General features: G+C 47.2%; 1 protein-coding gene and 1 long non-coding RNA gene across 9 annotated transcripts in view; both read right to left on the bottom strand.

The window, feature by feature from the left end:
• Positions 1 to 10790: 10790 nt before the first annotated feature.
• On the bottom strand, positions 10791 to 13039 carry LOC115899730. Its single transcript, XR_004059344.1, has 3 exons — positions 12977 to 13039; positions 12688 to 12807; positions 10791 to 12446 (listed from the first exon to the last, which is right to left on the bottom strand). It is a non-coding gene; the product is annotated as an uncharacterized LOC115899730 (long non-coding RNA).
• CHMP7 (charged multivesicular body protein 7) overlaps positions 13031 to 18089 on the bottom strand; it is a 43210-nt gene continuing 38151 nt past the window's right edge. For 7 of the 8 annotated variants that reach the window (XM_030938199.1, XM_030938198.1, XM_030938200.1 and 4 more), the window contains 6 exons: positions 17748 to 17796; positions 17379 to 17498; positions 17001 to 17099; positions 16705 to 16765; positions 15697 to 15876; positions 14010 to 15481 (listed from right to left, as the gene is read on the bottom strand). In XM_030938199.1, the coding sequence (XP_030794059.1) occupies positions 15420 to 15481; positions 15697 to 15876; positions 16705 to 16765; positions 17001 to 17099; positions 17379 to 17498; positions 17748 to 17796 (571 nt within the window). In that variant the 3' untranslated portion in view covers positions 14010 to 15419. Of the gene's footprint in view, positions 13091 to 14009; positions 15482 to 15696; positions 15877 to 16704; positions 16766 to 17000; positions 17100 to 17378; positions 17499 to 17747; positions 17797 to 18089 lie in introns of those variants that run through there. The other variant, XM_030938203.1, reaches the window with a different exon arrangement.

Below are 18089 nucleotides of genomic sequence, written 5' to 3'. Positions count from 1 at the left end.
CAAGTCAAGGCTTTGTACCCATGCCTCTAGTGTTTACCTTTTTTTAAAGCGGTACTAACAAAAGCAAATTGACATAAAAACTGGAAAGTTCAGACATCTGAGGAGATCAGCTTCTCACTGTTTGCAGAATATTTGTGGTTTTGGTGGGTTTTTGTGTTCATAGGTTTGTTTGTTTGTTTTTGAGACAAAGTCTCCCTCTGTCACCCAGCCTGGAATGTAGTGACATGATCATAGCTCACTGTAACCTGGACTCCTGGGCTCAAGCCATCTTCCTGCCTCTGGTACCTGGAACTACAGACGCATGCCAGCACACCCGACTAATTTGTGTATTTTTTTGTAGAGATGGGGGTCTCACTATGTTGCCCAGGCTGGTCTTGAACTCCTGGCTCAAGCCGTCCTCCTGCCTCAGCCTCCCAAAGTGCCGGGATTACAGGCATGAGACACTGCACTTGACCTTTGATTTTTTCTTTTTTAACCTAAAAAATCCAAGAAAATCAACTAAGAAATCTTTTTTTTTTTTTTTTTTTTTTTTTTTTTTGAGACGGAGTCTCACTGTGTCGCCCAGGCTGAAGTGCAGTGGCCGGATCTCAGCTCACTGCAAGCTCCGCCTTCCGGGTTCACACCATTCTCCTGCCTCAGCATCCCGAGTAGCTAGGACTACAGGCGTCCACCACCTCGCCTGGCTAATTTTTTGTATTTTTTTTTAGTAGAGACCGGGTTTCACCGTGTTAGCCAGGATGGTCTCGATCTCCTGACCTGGTGATCTGCCCGTCTTGGCCTCCCAAAGTGCTGGGATTACAGGCTTGAGCCACCGCGCCCGGCCAAAAATCAACTAAGAAACTCTTACAAGTCAGAGCTGTTTTCAGAAGTGAAGAGCATTCTGTAGCCAAGGCAGTGGGAGTGATTAAAGGGCAGAGAAAGGCAGAGATGGTGGAGAAGGAGCCAGAACTAGAGAGGGAAAGTGGGAGAGAGGGGAGGGTGCGGAGGTGCAGGGGCTGGTGGGAGAGGGGAATGAGTCATCTTCCCTGGTTCCCGCTCTACCTGATTAAGCCTCTGTGTGTGCCACCCCAGCCAGGAGAGTCCCCACCACACTCCCCAAATCTCTGACACTTTTGTTGCCCCCGCAATTCCAAGGAGACCTCAACCTCTCCAGAGTTCTAGCCTCTTCTTAAAGGGCCAGAGTCATGGGAACCCAGATGGGGTGAAGGGGTCTCCTGTGAAGGTCTCCTTACAATGAAATGACTTTGCAGAAATTTGGACACTACCTCCCAATGCAGATTTATGGCCCGGCATGGTGGCTCATGCCTGTAATCTCAACACTTTGGGAGGCTGAGGCAGGGAGATTACCTGAGGTCAGAAGTTCGAGAGTAGCCTGGCCAAAGCAGTGAAACCCTGTCTCTACTAAAAATACAAATTAACCGGGCATATTGGTGGGTGCCTGTAATCCCAGCTACTTGGGAAGTTGAGGCAAGAGAATTGCTTGAACCCAGGAGGCAGAGGTTGCAGTGAGCCGAGATCACGCCACTGCCCTCCAGCCTGGGTGACAGAGTGAGACTCAGTCTCAAAAAGTAAAATAAAATAAAATAAAATAATTTGAAAAAAAAATCCAGACTTATTTTCCCTAGCTCAAAAGCCAACCTCACATCAGACCCTGTCTGTGGCCCCACTGGGGTCCAAGGGGATGGAGGAAAAATAGATACTAAAAATGGATATTAAGACTTTGTAACAGCATAAGAAGTACCTATGTTTAAAAGTTCAAAGATTATGAAAAAAAAAAAAAAAAGACACAAAATTGATCTCACTTACTCAACAAAAGGCAACAGAGGCTGGGCACAGTGTCTCACACCTGTAATCCCAGAACTTTGGGAGTCAGAGGCAGGCGGATAACTTGAGGCCAGGAGTTCAAGACCAGCCTGGCCAACATGGTGAAACCCCGTGTTTACTAAGAATACAAAAATTAACCAGGCGTTATGGTAGGCATGTATAATCCCAGCTACTCAGAGGCTGAGGCAGGAGAATTGCTTGACCCGGGAGGCGGAGGCTGCAGTGAGCTGAGCTTGAGCCACTGCACTCCAGTCTGGGTGACAGAGCCAGACTCCCTTTCGAGAAAGAAAACAAAAAAAAAGGCAATAGAAAAGACAGTGAAGGAAAATATACTGAAATGTGGGCAGTGGTTGTCTCTGAGTGCTATGATTATCAGTTGTTTCCTCTTTAGACTCCTGCTCTTTTCACATAAAATTGTCTGTAATGTATGTATCCAAATGTATATCTCTGTAGTGCATGTATAATATAGGCATGCGAGACCAGGCGTGGTGGCTCACACCTGTAATCCCAGCACTTAAGGAGGCCAAGTCGGGCAGATCGTGAGGTCAGGAGATTGAGACCATCCTGGCTAACACGGTGAAACCCTATCTCTACTAAAAATACAAAAAATTAGCCAGGTGTGGTGGCAGGCACCGGTAGTCCCAGCTACTTGGGAGGCTGAGGCAGGAGAATGGCATGAACCCAGGAGGCAGAGCTTGCAGTGAGCTGAGATCGCGCCACTGCACTCCAGCCTGGGCGATAGAGTGAGACTCCGTCTCAAAAAAACAAAAACAAAAACAAACAAACAAACAAACAAACAAAAAATATATATATAGAGAGAGAGGCATGCAATTTTCATAAGCTATAGGATATACCTATTTTTTATTCTTCCCAAATCATTCAAAGTAGCACTACTTGCAAATTTGGCAAAATTTTGAAAATTTATTAACTAAGCAAACATTTTTTAAAATGACTCTCCCTTAATTGCAAAGTGCACTGATTTCCAGCCCTCCCCAGCGCAGTCCCATTGGGCAGGACATGGTGTCACTGAAGTCACTAGAGCAGTATCCACCCAGCCCAGGTCCTGGGGAGGGCTGGGGTCAGTATCCTCATTAATTGGGCTTCTACTGTGCACCTGGCACTTTACATCCATTACCCCATACAATCCCCATAGAAATTCCTCAAAGTAGGTGTTATTACCCCAGTTTACAGACATAAAAATTGGGTCCCAGCATTCAGTAAATGGACCAATATTAATGTGCTACTAAACAGCAATACTGTGCTTCCAACCGAGGTGAACATCCCAAAGCTCGTGCTCCATTCCAGTGATTTCCAACAGTTATTAGCTGTGGAACCCTCTGCTCAAACAAATACTACCCTGGTGAATTAGCTTGCCAGGGCTGCCATACCAAAGTAGCACAGGCTGGATGGCTTAAACAACAGAAATATATGTTCGCAGTGTTCTAGAGACTAGAAATCCATGATCAAGATGTCAGCAGGGTTGGGTTTCCTCTGAGGCCTCTCTCCTTGGCTGGCAGATGGCTGACCACTTGCTGCCTCTTCACGTGGTGGTCCTTCTGTGCACCGTGCACCCCTGATGTCTCTCTGTGTCCAATTTTCCTCCTCCTCTTCTTCTTTTTTTTTTTTTGAGACAGAGTCTTGCTCTGTCTCCCAAGCCAAAGTGCAATGGCGCAGTCTCAGCTCACTGCAAGCTCCGCCTCCCGGGCTCAAGCAGTTCTCGTGCCTCAGCCTCCTGAGTAGCTGCGATTATAGGTATGCACCATGTCCAGCAAATTATTATTATTATTACTATTATTATTATTATTATTGAGACAGAGTCTTGCTGTCGGCAAGGCTGGAGTGCAGTGGCACGATCTCGGCTCACTGCAACCTCTACCTCTTGGGTTCAAGTGATTCTCCTGCCTCAGCCTCCTGAGTAGCTAGGACTACAGGTGCCCACCACCATGCCTGGCTAATTTTTTTTTTTTTTAAAGTAGAGATGGGTTTTCACCATGTTAGCCAGGATGGTCTCGATCTCCTGACCTCGTGATCCACCTGCCTCGGCCTCCCAAAGTGCTGGGATTACAGGCGTGAGCCACCATGCCTGACCCCCAAATTTCCTCTTATATGGACACCAGTCTTATTGGATTAGGGCCCACCCTAACAATCTTATTTTAACCTAATCACCATTTTAAAGACCTGATCTCCAAATGCAGTCACATTTCAGAGTGGAGGAGGACTGGGGGGTGGTTAGGGCTGCAATGTGGGAATGTAGAGGGGTCACGATTTAGCCCATAACGCCTGGACTTTCATGTTTAAATGGGGTCTGTTCTGGTGGAAGCTGGGCTGAGGGGCTTGGAGTCTAACTTTCCAATTCCCTCCCTTCAACTTCCTAAAAAGCCCCTTTACGGCCTTAAGAGGGAAATATTAGGAAATCACTAGTTTTTATGGCTTTGGAAAAAGAGAAAATATTCAAAGAAACTCAGTAAACTGAAACACCACACATGAGTCATTTCTGTGAAAATACAGATGGGGCCATCAGCTAATTTAATATGAATGCCGACACAGTTCATCTGATGTTTTCCTCAGCTCACCGAGAATTTCTCTGTGTTAGCCAGAATTACCTCTGAATTATTTTCCTCACCAACTTCTGCAATTAAAAGGATAAGGCCAGGTGCAGTAGCTCACACCTGTAATCCCAGCACTTTGGGAGGCTGAGGCGGGCGGATCCCTTGAACTCAGGAATTTGAGAAAAGCCTGGTTAACAGAGCAAGAACCTATCTCTACAAAAAATACAAAAGATTAGCCAGGTGAGGTGGCACATGCTTGTGGTCCCAGCTACTCAGGAGGTTGAGGTGGGAGGATCACTTGGGTCCAGGAGGTCGAGGCTGCAGTGAGCCATGATTGCGCCACTGCACTCCAGCCTGGGCAACAGAGTGAAACCTGTCTCAAAATAAATAAACAAATAAATAAAAGGATAAATACTCCTCCAGGAGATAGTAAGCTTTGCCCTTATGTATTTATAGTTGAAGATAAAATATTGACTAGTTTGGTGGCATAACTAGCACATTTGACACCAGGCGAACTAATCATTTTTAAACATCTTCCTCCTCCATACAACAGAGTTATTTTTGGCAATAATTACATAGTAATACGTAATAATCAGCACTGTCTTGATTTGTGCTTTATCTGAACAACAATGAACACTTTGAAAAGAATAAATTTCCATTTAAAGATATTCAAATTTGGTAAAATATTTCACACATGAACTAAAATTTTCACTTACCAAATAAAAGTATACCACATGGTTTGTTCTTTTCCACAGTTTTATTAATTAATTAATTAATTTGCGATAGATAGGGTCTTGCTGTGTTGCCCAGGCTGAAGTGCATTGGCACAATCACGGCTCACTGCAGCCTCAACCTCCCAGGCCCAAATGATCCTCCCACCTCAGCCTCCTGAGTAGCTGGGACCACAGGCGTGTGCCACCATGCCTGGTTAATTTTTTAATTTTTGTAGAGATGTGGTCTTCCTATGTTGCTTACATCAGTTTTGAACTCCTGGACTCAAGTAATCCACCTGCCGCAGCATCCCAAAGTGCTGGGATTACAGGCATGAGGCACCACGCCCGGCCCACTGTTTTAAATGTTAAACACAAGCAAAACTCGAAGTGGCCATAGACAATGACATAATTATAGTAACTCATGCTCTGTGTCCCTGGTCTTTACAATTACTACACTGTCCTGGCTTATTTTGAAGCTACTATTTAAACTCAGGAATACATATTATCATAAGGGTTGAAGACAAGCTGCAACCGCAAATGAGCTCTAGTGATTCCAAACCGTTAAGAACCTACCTGCAAACTGAGTATGGGAGGCGCCGCCAGTATCATTGTGAGTTTTCTGAACGAACTTCCAAGTACAAGGGTTAGTAAAGCCCAGGTGATAGGAATGTGCCCACTGAAGCTCAGATAACCACAATAGTTTTTTGGAACTTAGACCACTAAATCACCCACATTGTTTAGAATTGTCAGCACACGGTGATAGTGAAAAACAGACTGGGTTCTCTTCTTGTTTTTCTCTCATCTGCAGACAATGCCTCCCTCTGTGCCTGCCCCTGGAACCGAGGGCTCCCACTGCCTGGTTCTCAGCAGAACTCAATGATGGCCATTTTCAGTTTCCATTACCCTATAGGTTCGGGTGCCCTTTTTCCTCCCCAGCCCCTTTTGGTTTTCTTTTCTGGCTCCTCCTCTCCTACTCAACCTCTAAAAGCTGGAATGCCTCGGGTTCCATCCTAGGCTGACCTTCAAGTTTATTCCTCCTCAGGTGCTCACCATCTCAATATATGGCACCAGCGCCCACCCACTTGTTCAAGCCCACAGTGTATTAATCACCCTTTATTTCTCCCTTCCCACCCTACCTTAAGCCTTCGGGAACCTATGGGTTCTGGCTCCAGTGTATACCTGGGAACTGGCCGCTGCTGACACCCTACTCCTATTGCTCTCTACTTAGGCAAACCTTCTTTTATGGGCTGATGTCTCCCCACCCCCCAAAAAATCATATGGTGTGGCCTGGCGTAGTAACTTAACGCCTGTAATCCCAGCACTTTGAGAGGCAGAGGCAGGGTAACTTAACGCCTGTAATCCCAGCACTTTGAGAGGCAGAGGCAGGGTAACTTAACGCCTGTAATCCCAGCACTTTGAGAGGCAGAGGCAGGCAGATCATGAGGTCAAGAGACAGACCATCCTGGCCAACACGGTGAAACCCCTTCTCTACTAAAAATACAAAAATTAGCTGTGCGTGGTGGTGGGCGCCTATAGTCCCAGCTACTCAGGAGGCTGAGGCAGGAGAATCCCTTGAACCCGGGAGGCGGAGGTTGTGGTGAGACAAGATCGCGCCACTGCACTCCAGCCTGGCGACAGAGCGAGACTATCTCAAAGAAAAAAAAAATCATATGGTGAAGTCCTAACCCCCAGCACCTCAGAATGTGACTGTATTTGGAGATAAAGCCTTTAAAGAGGTAATGAAGTTAACATTAGGTCATTAGGGTGGCCCTTAATCCAATAATATGACTGTTGTCCTTACAAGAAGAGGAGATTAGCACACAGACTCGCACAGGAGGGAGCCCACGTGAAGACACAGGGAGAAGGTGGCCACCCACAAGCCAATGAGAGGCCTGAGAAGGAGTCGACTCTGCCAGCACCTTGACTTTGGATTGCCAGCCTTCAGGGCTGCCAAAGAGTGCATTTCAGTTAAGCACCCAGTCTGCCGGATTGTATTAAGGCAGCCAGATCTGACTAAGGCACCCTCCTCACCACTCTTCTCGCTTCCCACTCTGAAAACTGCCTTTTTCCCTCTTGAGAATTGATTGTTCATGCACCTTACTAGCCCCTTATCCCCTTTGAGGTTTTCTATTTCTTTTAGATTTGTAGGACTTTGTCAATTATGAGTTGAAACTGTTTCCTTCTGGTTTTAGGCTCGCATTTTCACCTTTTAAAAAATTCTGGCCAGGCACGGTGGCTCAAGCCTGTAATCCCAGCACTTTGGGAGGCCGAGACGGGCGGATCACGAGGTCAGGAGATCAAGACCATCCTCGCTAACACGGTGAAATCCCGTCTCTACTAAAAAATACAAAAATCTAGCCGGGCGAGGTGGCGGGCGCCTGTAGTCCCAGCTACTCGGGAGGCTGAGGCAGGAGAATGGCCTAAACCCGGGAGGCAGAGCTTGCAGCGAGCTGAGATCCAGCCACTGCACTCCAGCCTGGGCGACAGAGCGAGACTCCGTCTCAAAAAAAAAAAAAAAAAAAAAAAATTCTGTCTGGGCTGGGCACAGTGGCTTACGCCTGTAATCCCAGTACTTTGAGAGGCTGAGGGGAGCAAATTGTTTGAGGTCAGGTGAGGCAGTTCTGCAGTCATTTATACCCATTTTAAATTATATGCAAATCAAGGGGCAGGTTATGCAGACATTTCTAGAAAAAGGGCTGTAACTTCCGTGTCATTGGGTTGTTGCCATGGAAAGAGGTGGTAAATTTGGGTATCAGCATGGCAGTGGTAAACTACATGGCACACTGGTGAACATGTCGTATGAAAAGCTGCTTCCACCTCATCCCTGTTTTAGCTAATCCTCAACTTAGTCCAGTGCCTAAACCCCACCTCTGGAGTCCAGTCCCACTTCCTACCTCAGATACAGTCCCTTTTTTGATCCTTTTATTTAAAATCTTTGTATGAACTTAAGTATATCCCTTGTAAATAGCTCAGGATTGAATTATTTTTTTAAACCTAAAATCATCTGTATTTATTCTATTCTAATTTTATTTTATTTTATTTTGAGGTGGAGTCTCACTCTGTTGCCCAGGCCGGAATGCAGTGGCAAGATCTCAGTTCACCGCAACCTCCTCCTCCAGGTTCAAGTGATTCTCCTGCCTTAGCCTCCCGAGTAGCTGGGATTACAGATGTGCATCACCACACCCAGCTACTTTTTGTATTTTTAGTAGAGATAGGGTTTCGCTATGTTGGCCAGGCTGGTCTCAAACTCCTGACCTCAGGTGATCCGCCTGCTTCAGCCTCCCAAAGTGCTGGGATTACAGGCGTGAGCCACCACACCCGGACCAACATCTGTCTTTTATATGGCAAGTTCAATTCATTTACACTCGTTGTGATTACTGACATATTTTTATTACCTTTTACTGGCTCATTTAGTACTTTCTGTTAAACAAGAGTTTCTGTACTTCTGTTTCAAAATTTTCCTGTCTTCTATTGCACTGTTATTCTTATTGCCCTTTTATGCCCACAAGTGGTTTGGAAGTTATTCATTCAATATCTTTTAGTGTTATTCACTTTTTAAAAAGTTGAAGTACGGCATACATACAGAAAATTGTGTCCTCCAGCCTTTTTTTTTTTTTTTTTTTGAGACAGTCTCTCACTCTTTTGCCCAGGCTGGAGCACAATGGTGCAATCATGGCTCGCTGCAGCCTTGACCTTCTAGGCTCAAGCAATACTCCCACCTCAGCCTCCCAAGTAGCTGGGACCACAAATGTACACCACTACGCCTGGCTAAACTTTTAAAAAATTATTTTCCATAGGAACAGGATCTCCCTATGTTCCCCCAGGCTGGTCTTGAACTCTTGGACTCAACTGATTCTTCCACCGTGGCCCCCTAAACTGCTGGGATTATAGGTATGAGCCACCACGCCCAGCAGTCCTCCAGCTTTATTTCACTTCTTCAAGATTGCCTTGGCTATTTTTCGTTCTTTGCCTTTCTATATAATTTTAGAATCAATCCCTCCCTTCCTCCCTCCCTTCTTCCCTCCCTTCCTTCCTTCCTTCTTTTTGATGGAGTCTCCCTCTGTCACCCAGTCTGGAGTGCAGTGGCACAATCTCGGCTCACTGCAACCTCTGGCTCTGGGTTCAAGTCATTCTCCCACCTCAGCCTCCCGAGTAGTTGGGATTACAGGCACAAGCAACTATGCCCAGCTAATTTTGTATTTTTAATAGAGATGGGGTTTCACCATGTTGACGAGTCTGGTCTCGAACTCCTGACCTCAAGTGATCCTCCCGCCTCAGCCTCCCAAAGTGCTGATGTTACAGGTGTGTGAGCCACCGCGCCCGGCCTAGAGTTGCTTTTTAATTTACACAGACACACACGTGCACACATGCACAAAATCTGCTGGCATTCTGACTGGGTTTTCATCGACCTTAGAAATTTTGGAAGAATGGATGGACATCTTTAACTTTTTTTTTCTCTATAATATTTTATAGCTTTCAGTGTAGGACAGTGGGTTTTTTTTTTTTTTTTTTTTTTTTTTTTTGAGACGGAGTCTCGCTCTGTCGCCCGGGCTGAGAGTGCAGTGGCCGGATCTCAGCTCACTGCAAGCTCCGCCCACCGGGTTCCCGCCATTCTCCTGCCTCAGCCTCCCGAGTAGCTGGGACTACAGGCGCTCGCCACCTCGCCCGGCTAGTTTTTTGTATTTTTTAGTAGAGACGGGGTTTCACCGTGTTAGCCAGGATGGTCTCAGTCTCCTGACCTCGTGATCCGCCTGTCTCGGCCTCCCAAAGTGCTGGGATTACAGGCTTGAGCCACCGCGCCCGGCCTAGGGCAGTGGTTTTTAACTAGGGGTGATTTTGCTCCCATCCTCCCCGTCCCCCAGGGCAGTATCTGGAGTCATTTTTGGCTGTTAGGCTAGGGGATGGACAGTGCTAATGGAATCTTGTGCATAGAGGCAAGGATGCTTCTGAACATCCCAAAATGTACAATTCCCATAACAAATAATTATAGGCTCAAAATATCAATAGCACCAAGGTTGAGAAGCCATGGCAAAGGGTATTAAACTTTTTCCTTAGAATTCAATATATTGGGCGCTAGCATAGATCGTTTCTTTTACATTTTTATATTTTTGTATATAGAACTATACTCAATGCTTAAAATATTGAGCTTGTGTCCAGTGACCATGCTAAAATAAATTTTTCATTGAAGCAGTTTCTCTGTAGGTTCCTTGGATTACTACATACACAATTGTATCACCTGTGAATAAAGACAGCTTTACTACTTTTGTGAACCTACTCCTTCAGGAAGTGCTATGCGGCCAATAGCTGGCTCTTTTCTGTACAGTTGAAGGGCCTGCTGCAAAATACAATCAAAACGTTATCTACAGGGTGCAGACCAGCAAAACAACAACAACAAAACACTCTTAATACTTTCTTTGGTTTCCCTAAAATTGGGGAGATTCTGAGGTACAGCCCTACCCAGTATCTCCTGGGAGGCAATTTTCTTTTTTCTTTTCTTTTCTTTTTTTTTTTTTTTTGAGATGGGATCTCACTCTACTGCCCAGGCAGGTATGCAGTGGAGCGATCTCAGCTCACTGCAACCTCCACCTCCTGGGTTCAAGTGATTCTCATTCCTCATCCTTCCAAGTAGCTGGGACTACAGGCACCCGCCACCATGCCTGGCTAATTTTTGTATTTTTAGTAGAGATGGGGTTTCACCACATTGGCCAGCCTTGTCTGGAACTCCTGACCTCAAGTGATCTGCCCACCTCTGCCTCCCAAAGTACTGGGATTACAGGCATGAGCCACCGCACCCAGCCTGTAATTTCCAATCTGTAGAAGTATGTGTAACTGCACAAATGTCAGCCAAAGAAAGCTGATCTGCCAACCGTAAGCACTGACATGGGGTCAGGGCACATGCCCACTACAGAAAGTAATTTCAGAGTTATTTTTTGAGAGTGTTTTTTTCCTCCTTCTTCCATTTTTAGAGATGGGGTCTCACTATGTTGCCCAGGCTGGTCTTGAACTCCTGGGCTCAAGTGATCCATCCATCTTGGTCTCCCGAAGTGCTGGGATTACAGGTGTGAGCCACTGCACCTGGTCATGAGAATGTGTTTCTGAGAGTGTGGTTAGGAGTAGCCTGGTGCAAGAGTGGAAATGGGTGATCTCTTTCTTCCATCCTATTAAGGGTCATAGCCAATACTCTTATAATAAAAGACAGGTTAACAGGAGAAAAATATAACAAATTTATTAACATGCATGAAGCAGGGGAGCCATATAAAAAATATGAACATACACAGAAAGGCCCAATGGTTGGCACTTAAGTACTCTCTTCACTGGGGAAAGGGAAGTGGGGGCTGTAAATGAATGGACCCAAAGACCTGACAGTGGTTTGTAAATGGTTTTCTTTGGATGCTGAATGGGACTGAAGGACAAACAATAGCTTGTGGACAAGTCATGAAAGGTGAGGGGTGGTACTGCACTGTGAACCAAGATTGTCTTATTATGTGGATACAGTCTCCCAGGTTATCTCTTGGAACTGCCCTCAGAAGAAAAGATAAAAAGTCTGTCTGGTATGGTATCCTGGCTGTAGCTTCTTTTTTAGTCTTTTCTTGGGTGATTAATCATTCCTGGTTATTTAATGAGATTCATAGGGAGGGGGCTTTAAGACAACTGCATTTATTTTAGAAGAAGTTTTCTCAATCAGGTAAGGGAACTTCCAGAGAAAGAGATCCTCCTGGTGCTTTAGAAAAAGAAAGGGTCCAAGAAAAAGGAAAGGAAAAGGGTCAGAGAGACAGCATGCTCCTGGTGCTTTAGAAGAGTGTCAAAAAAAAAAAAAAAAGAAAGAAAAGAAAGAGTTAGAAAGACACCATGGTGGGGGAAAGTCAAGAGAGAGAGCTTGAGGCTGCTGCTTTAGTTCAGCTCGTCAAATGCCACATTTGGGGCATTATTTTCTGAGCCTCAACACTTGTGTAACAAAGAATTCCAAGCTGGAAGGCAATAAACTAAATTCCCCTGTGAGCTCTGTGGCCTCGGCAAGCTGCCTAAGATTCAGGGTCCTCTTCTGTAAAACAGACATTTCCCCTACCCTTCTCGTGGCTCCTTCTGGCCATATTCCAGAGTCCATATTCTGGTTATATTCCAGAGTCTATAACCTCGCATTGCTTCTGTGCAGAAAGAGAAAAGAAGCCACACTTTCCCCAAAGAGTAGCCACAACTACGTAAAAATGAGAAGGCATGACACTTCAGAAGAAAGGAGGGTCACCAGGCTCACCCACAAGCCTCAGAGCAGGGCCTCCTTCTGATTCTTTGGGAGTCAGCAGCTCTCAGTGATCTCATCTTTCTTCACAGCTCCAGCTCTTCCCTCCTCTTTTCTGATGGCCTAGATTATATTTTCGGTAGATTGAGCCAGATCCTCATGACCACCTCCCGGAGGTCTGCTCAGCCTTGGGCTACTTCAGGCAGGCAGTGAGAACTGCAGTGTAACCCTTTCATCTCTCTCACAACAATGTCTGACTGCAGAGCCCACCCCGGTCCCAGAACTCTGGTTACACAACCCTTTTAGGCAGGCCCAAGAGATTCCCAAGTAACACCCTTCCCCTCACCTCCAAATACCCACTTACCCTTCTATCCACACCTCCTCTCTGCAAACCATCATCGTTCCCATACTAGCAGTGATGGGGGACTCTCCAGCCACCCTCCTAGTCACGGCATCATCTCTTCACTTTGTCAGGCTCTGACTCCTGTCATGAGGCAGCAAAGATTCAAGAGAATGAAGTTGGCCAGGTGCAGTGGCTCACACCTGTAATCCCAGCACTTTGAGAGGCTAAGGTGGGAGGGTCTCTTGAGGCCAGGAGTTTGAAACCTCATCTCTACCAAAATAAAGAAAATGAGCCAGGTGTGGTGGCATACCTGTAGGCCCAGCTCCTCGGGAGGCTGAGGTGGGAGGATTGCTTGATCCCAGGTCGAGGCTACAGTGAGCCACGATCTCCCACTGCACTCCAGCCTGGGTGACAGAGCAAGATCCTGTCTCAAAAAAAAAAAAGAAAACTCTCAAGAGGAGTGACTCCCTCCACGGTGCTGACTCCTGAGGCCACTCAGCCCTAATTGCCCAGCTGTGGGAATCGCATGCTGGCAGCTGCAGCTGCCGCCACCCGAGTCCTGTAGATTACCCCTTCTTGTTCTCTGCTCCCAGCAGGCTCAATAGCTCCTTTTAATTTCCTGTAGCACAGCAAATAAGTAGTCTGGATCATTTAACAAGGATTCTTCAGTGGCTCAGGATAGTGAAAGAAAAAGCAACCTTAAACCAGACTAACAAGGCTCACCAGGTCGAGGCCACTTCCTTCCAGCAGAAGGAATGGAACAGCGGTTCTGCCCTCTCTTCGGCAGGGCCTGTGAACTCCAGTCCCTCTCGCCCTTCTCACCAGGTCCTTTAGATTCTCCCAGGGCTTTCTGAGCTGCTGTTCTCACCACCTTTTCCTGGCCAGTTCACCTGTGACTTACCTGGAGCTGCAGACCGAGTGCTGCAGCCAATTGTTTAGCCTGTTCCTAATGCTGCCCTCAGCCTCAAAGCCCATCTCCCTCACAGGGCGTGGCAAACACCATCCCTGGAGGAGAGGCTGAGAAATACCAGTGCCAGACTAAAATATGATACAATCACATGGGCAGAAGAAATTAGGCCACTTATAGAGCCTAGGCAACGGAAAACTGTAGCAATGGCACACTGCTAAAACCAGGGAGGCCAAAGAGTGAGTTCTCCCCAGGAGAGCTCACTGTGCGCGGCCACTTGGATGGAGCAGCAGCTGCTACAGCTCAAAGCTCACATGACCAGGCACTCCACATTCTCCTGTGGACTTCAGAGAAAGAACCAAAGTGTGCAGAAGCTGGAAGCGTGGGGAGGCACGAAGGAACAAGACATTGATACAACCTAAAGAAGAGACGGGACAAGTGTTCCGGTTTTTCTTTTAATTATTTACCAGATAAAAAAGAAAAAAAATAGTGATTGTTTCTCTTCACCCCCAACATTTCCGTTTACCAAGGTCGAGTTGGAGAGAAATTCATTGAACAATGATTTGTGCTCCTGGCCTGGAGCAAATTCTTCTCCTCTGCTCTACGCCACCTCAGGCAGCAGGGACAGGGCAAAGGGCTCCAGGCAGAAATCCTGGTGGCTGGGCAGCAGAGTGGCAGCGTGGCTATTGTTTCTTCTCACCGTTGCCAGAGCATTCAGACCCTTTCCCGTCTATCCCCCTACCCCGCCCTGCCCAGTCCCTCAAAGGAGGCAGGGAGCGGGGACTGCAGGAAGCAGGACAGGTACACGGGTGGCCCAGGTAGCTCCTGGCAGATGTGGCAGAGGGCACAGCCCCTGCTTCTATTGCACATCCTGGCTCAGCTCCCCTGCCCTGAGCAGTAGGCCACAAAGTGAAACGCTTTCCAAATTCAGAGAGCCCAGTGCTGTGTGCCAGGCTCAAGGAGGGGAGGTGTGTTGTTGTGTGGCTTGTTCTGGAAGATAGGTATGTATTTTTAAGTTATCCCATGATGGGGCCAAGGCAACAATTTCGCCTCTTTAGAAAAGCATAAGGGGTCTGGACATCTCGGGGTCCTGTAGTCACTGGGCCTCTTCCCAGGCAAGTGCAGAGGCCTCGGAAGAAGCCTTTCCCCCACCAGCGGACCTCCTGCTGCATCGGATGAAGAGGCAGCGCCCACTGGCCACACCAGCCCCTCCGGACTGTCATGACTCTGGGCCACTTGGGGCGACCTCTTTCTCTGAACACCTGGAGAATTCTGACAAATGACCCTAGAGAAAAACCTTTTACACTACACGTTTCTCCATAAAATGGCAGCTAAGTCCCCTCAAATAAAACCTTGAAGTGTTTCATTCTCATTCTTCTCTTACCAGTGAAATCAAGTGGGGCAGAGTAAGTTATTTAACTGACATTAGCGACAGGATAAACCCCTCTAAAAAAACCGCAGGGGGAAGTGGGAACTGATTCAGATTTGGCAAAGCTGCAAATCTTTCCCCTTCATAGGCTGGAATGAAGCTGGTGGGTGAAGACAAACTAAGTGTGCCAATGGCAAGAACTGCAGGCTATGAAATGACAGGTCAGACACAGGACTGTATAAATTGTGGCACTATAAAGATGAGAAGGCAGGTCCATAATATAGTTGGGAGCAAGCCTTTGGAGCATCGCTTCCAGAAATTCTATCTGTCCTGTAGTAAGTAGTAGCATCCAGATAAATCAGTGGTTCTCCTTCCTCCTCTTCCAAACACATTCTGAGAGTTTCTTGTTTAAATAACTATGTACACACCCAGCAAGCCTGGTCTCTCTTTTACATGAGGGTCCTTCACTTGAGGGTCCTACAATGGCTTTAGAGTCGGTTCCAATTGCCTTTTCGGAGATTTACTGCTTGGGACCAAACCTGCAAGGCAAAGAAATGACTGAACACTATAACAGGAAAATCTTGAAGATGAAGGCATTCCAGTGTTTATGAGACTGAGTCTTAATATAAACAAACCCTCAACTCCCTATAGGGCTCTGGTACTCTGGCAAATTGAGTAACTGGGCTTGGGCCCATCAACTCTGGCAGCCAGATGGCCACATGCCCACCTGAGGCCTTGGAAAACAGCTCCATACCTCCCTCTGATAAGGACAGTTTCTCAAGTTCGGCTTCAAGTTCAGCATCTGAGATCCTAGGGTTAGGCACACTGTTGGTAAAATGCCTACTGCGGGGGTTGTCAGGCAGATCCAAAGGTTCTTTGGTGGTATCCTGAAGGAGGATGTCCAATTCCTTCTCCAGTTCTTCACTGTCAAAATCTGGAAATAAAAGACAACATAAAGATGCATAAACTCCAGGGAGAAATACATTAATGAGTACAGGACTGAGGTTACCAAAACCCCGCTTAGCTTTACAAAAGATGCCAGGCCTCCTTGCAAATTAAAAAAAAAAAATCCCGGAAGTCAGGAAACTGATGGTAGCTTCAAGCAGAGACACTTCTTCCACACTCAGAGCTAAGTCACCAAGGAGGTGCATTCTGTTAACCCCATGGACCTGACCCTGATTCCCCTTGCCCTTGCAGGAGGATCCTCCAGTCAGAAGCCTTGTGCTTGAGGAATGCCGGAGCACAGATGGGTCATGAGCACGGCTGTCAAGGAGGAAATGGCAATTCCCTAATTGCTCCCGCAGATGGGCCCCAGGGAGGGCAGGCTAGGAGAGGCCTGCCTACACCCGGAAAAGCAAATCTACCGTCAAACTCATCACAGCACAGGGAAACAAAGTCTTCCAGGATGAAAAGAAGAAACAATCACCTTGGGCCGGGCATGGTGGCTCACGCCTGTAATCCCAGCACTTTGGGAGGCTGAGGCAGGCGGATCACGAGGTCAGGAGTTCGAGACCAGCCTGACCAACATGGTGAAACCCCATCTCAACTAAAAATACAAAAATTAGCCCAGCATGGTGGTGTGCGCCTATAATCCCAGCTACTCAGGAGGCTGAGGCAGGAAAATCGCTTGAACTCAGGAGGCAGAAGTTGCAGTGAGCCGAGAATGTGTCACTGCACTCCAGCCTAGGTGACAGAGTGAGACTCCATCTAAAAATAAATAAATAAATAAATAAAAATAAAAATAACCACCTTGTCCACTCACCTAAGCCATTGGTTACCCCACCAGCCAGAGTCTGAGAAACTTCATCCTGGGTGTCACAGAGCTGTAAGAGACAAGTGCAAAGCCCTGAGCTGGGCATGGTGGCTCTGAGCATCTCAGGCTTCGTTGGAAAATATCTAGGGTGACAAAGCAATCCTGCCCCAAATGGGAATCACGGAAAGTTTCCTCAAGTTCACAAGGTCACAAGTCAAGTTTCATTAAAGAGGATGTGCAATGAAGTCAAATCTGTCCTCTGTCACTTACTTCTCTGTGTGTCCCTCCCTGGCCCCTTTCTGTACCTCTTGGATCTGATCCACAAGGCTCTCTGCCTTCTCCACTGTGACATCCTTCATGGAGAGTTTGAGTGCTCCCACCCCAGCCTGGTAGGCATTAAAAACCTAAAGACAAGGCAAAGCTATCAGTGCATATGACAGACATTTGGCAAAATACATACAATATTGTTTCAACTCTAAAAGGCAGCTTTGGGGTTTTTTGGGCACCCAATCTCAATTTACCCTATACCCACTGAGGCCAAACCTCCTGACTAGAAAGACAAAGGCAGCCCCAGCTACATCCCGAAAGAACCCAGGGATCCTCCAAACAGCAAACCCGAAGCTACAAGTGACCAACACCCATGGAGAGACCAGCTGAGTGCTGGAGCAGAGGGGAGTGGCTACCATTTGATCTGTCTGGGAGGCATAGATCCGGTCCAGGATGCCTTGCACAGTGTCCAGCTTGGCATGCAAGGCCTCGATGCGCTTCTCTGTCCGTTGCTTGGCCTTGAGAGACCTCAGTGCCTGGGGGGCATGGAGACTTAGGTCAGTGCTGAACTGGGCAAGCCAAAGGGCAAGAGGAAGACAGCCCTTCCCAGACGCTAAGGCCGTCCCAGCCTTCTTCCCTCCGGTCTGTAAAATAAGCTGTGGTGCCTGGGCCCCCTGCAGACTCTGTCCCCCTCAAAACCCCAGCGGGCTGCTCTCCGAACTGCTGGGCATCGCTGCAGGCCTGCCTGGGGCACTGCTATGGGGCTGGAGGAGACAAGAACTCACCAGCTGCTTCTTTCCTGCTCGGCACGCCCGGCGGGCTTCTTCTTTACACCTAGAAACAGAGGGACAGATAAGATGACTGTGTCACAGGACGGGAGGAGCAGGGTCCCAAAGGGTCCCTGAGAGCAGCACTCAGTCAAGGTGGTTTTAAATCTGTTAAGACTAAACCCACTCTGCCCAGTGGCAAGAAAAAAGATGCTGACGGTCAAAATCTCTTGTGGCAAGTCAACAGGCAGCTCAAGCAGGCTGACTGAGGACAAGCTTTTTCAACCCACCGCGACAGAATATGCAAACAGGGCACCTCGTAGATGTCTTCCCAATTTGGGGAGACGGGGAATGAACTGT

This window comes from Rhinopithecus roxellana, chromosome 9, assembly GCF_007565055.1.
Source record: "Rhinopithecus roxellana isolate Shanxi Qingling chromosome 9, ASM756505v1, whole genome shotgun sequence".
In the NCBI taxonomy this organism is placed as follows: domain Eukaryota; kingdom Metazoa; phylum Chordata; class Mammalia; order Primates; family Cercopithecidae; genus Rhinopithecus; species Rhinopithecus roxellana.
Note: the sequence above shows the minus strand (reverse complement) of the source record. Positions and strands in the feature narration are given on the sequence as shown.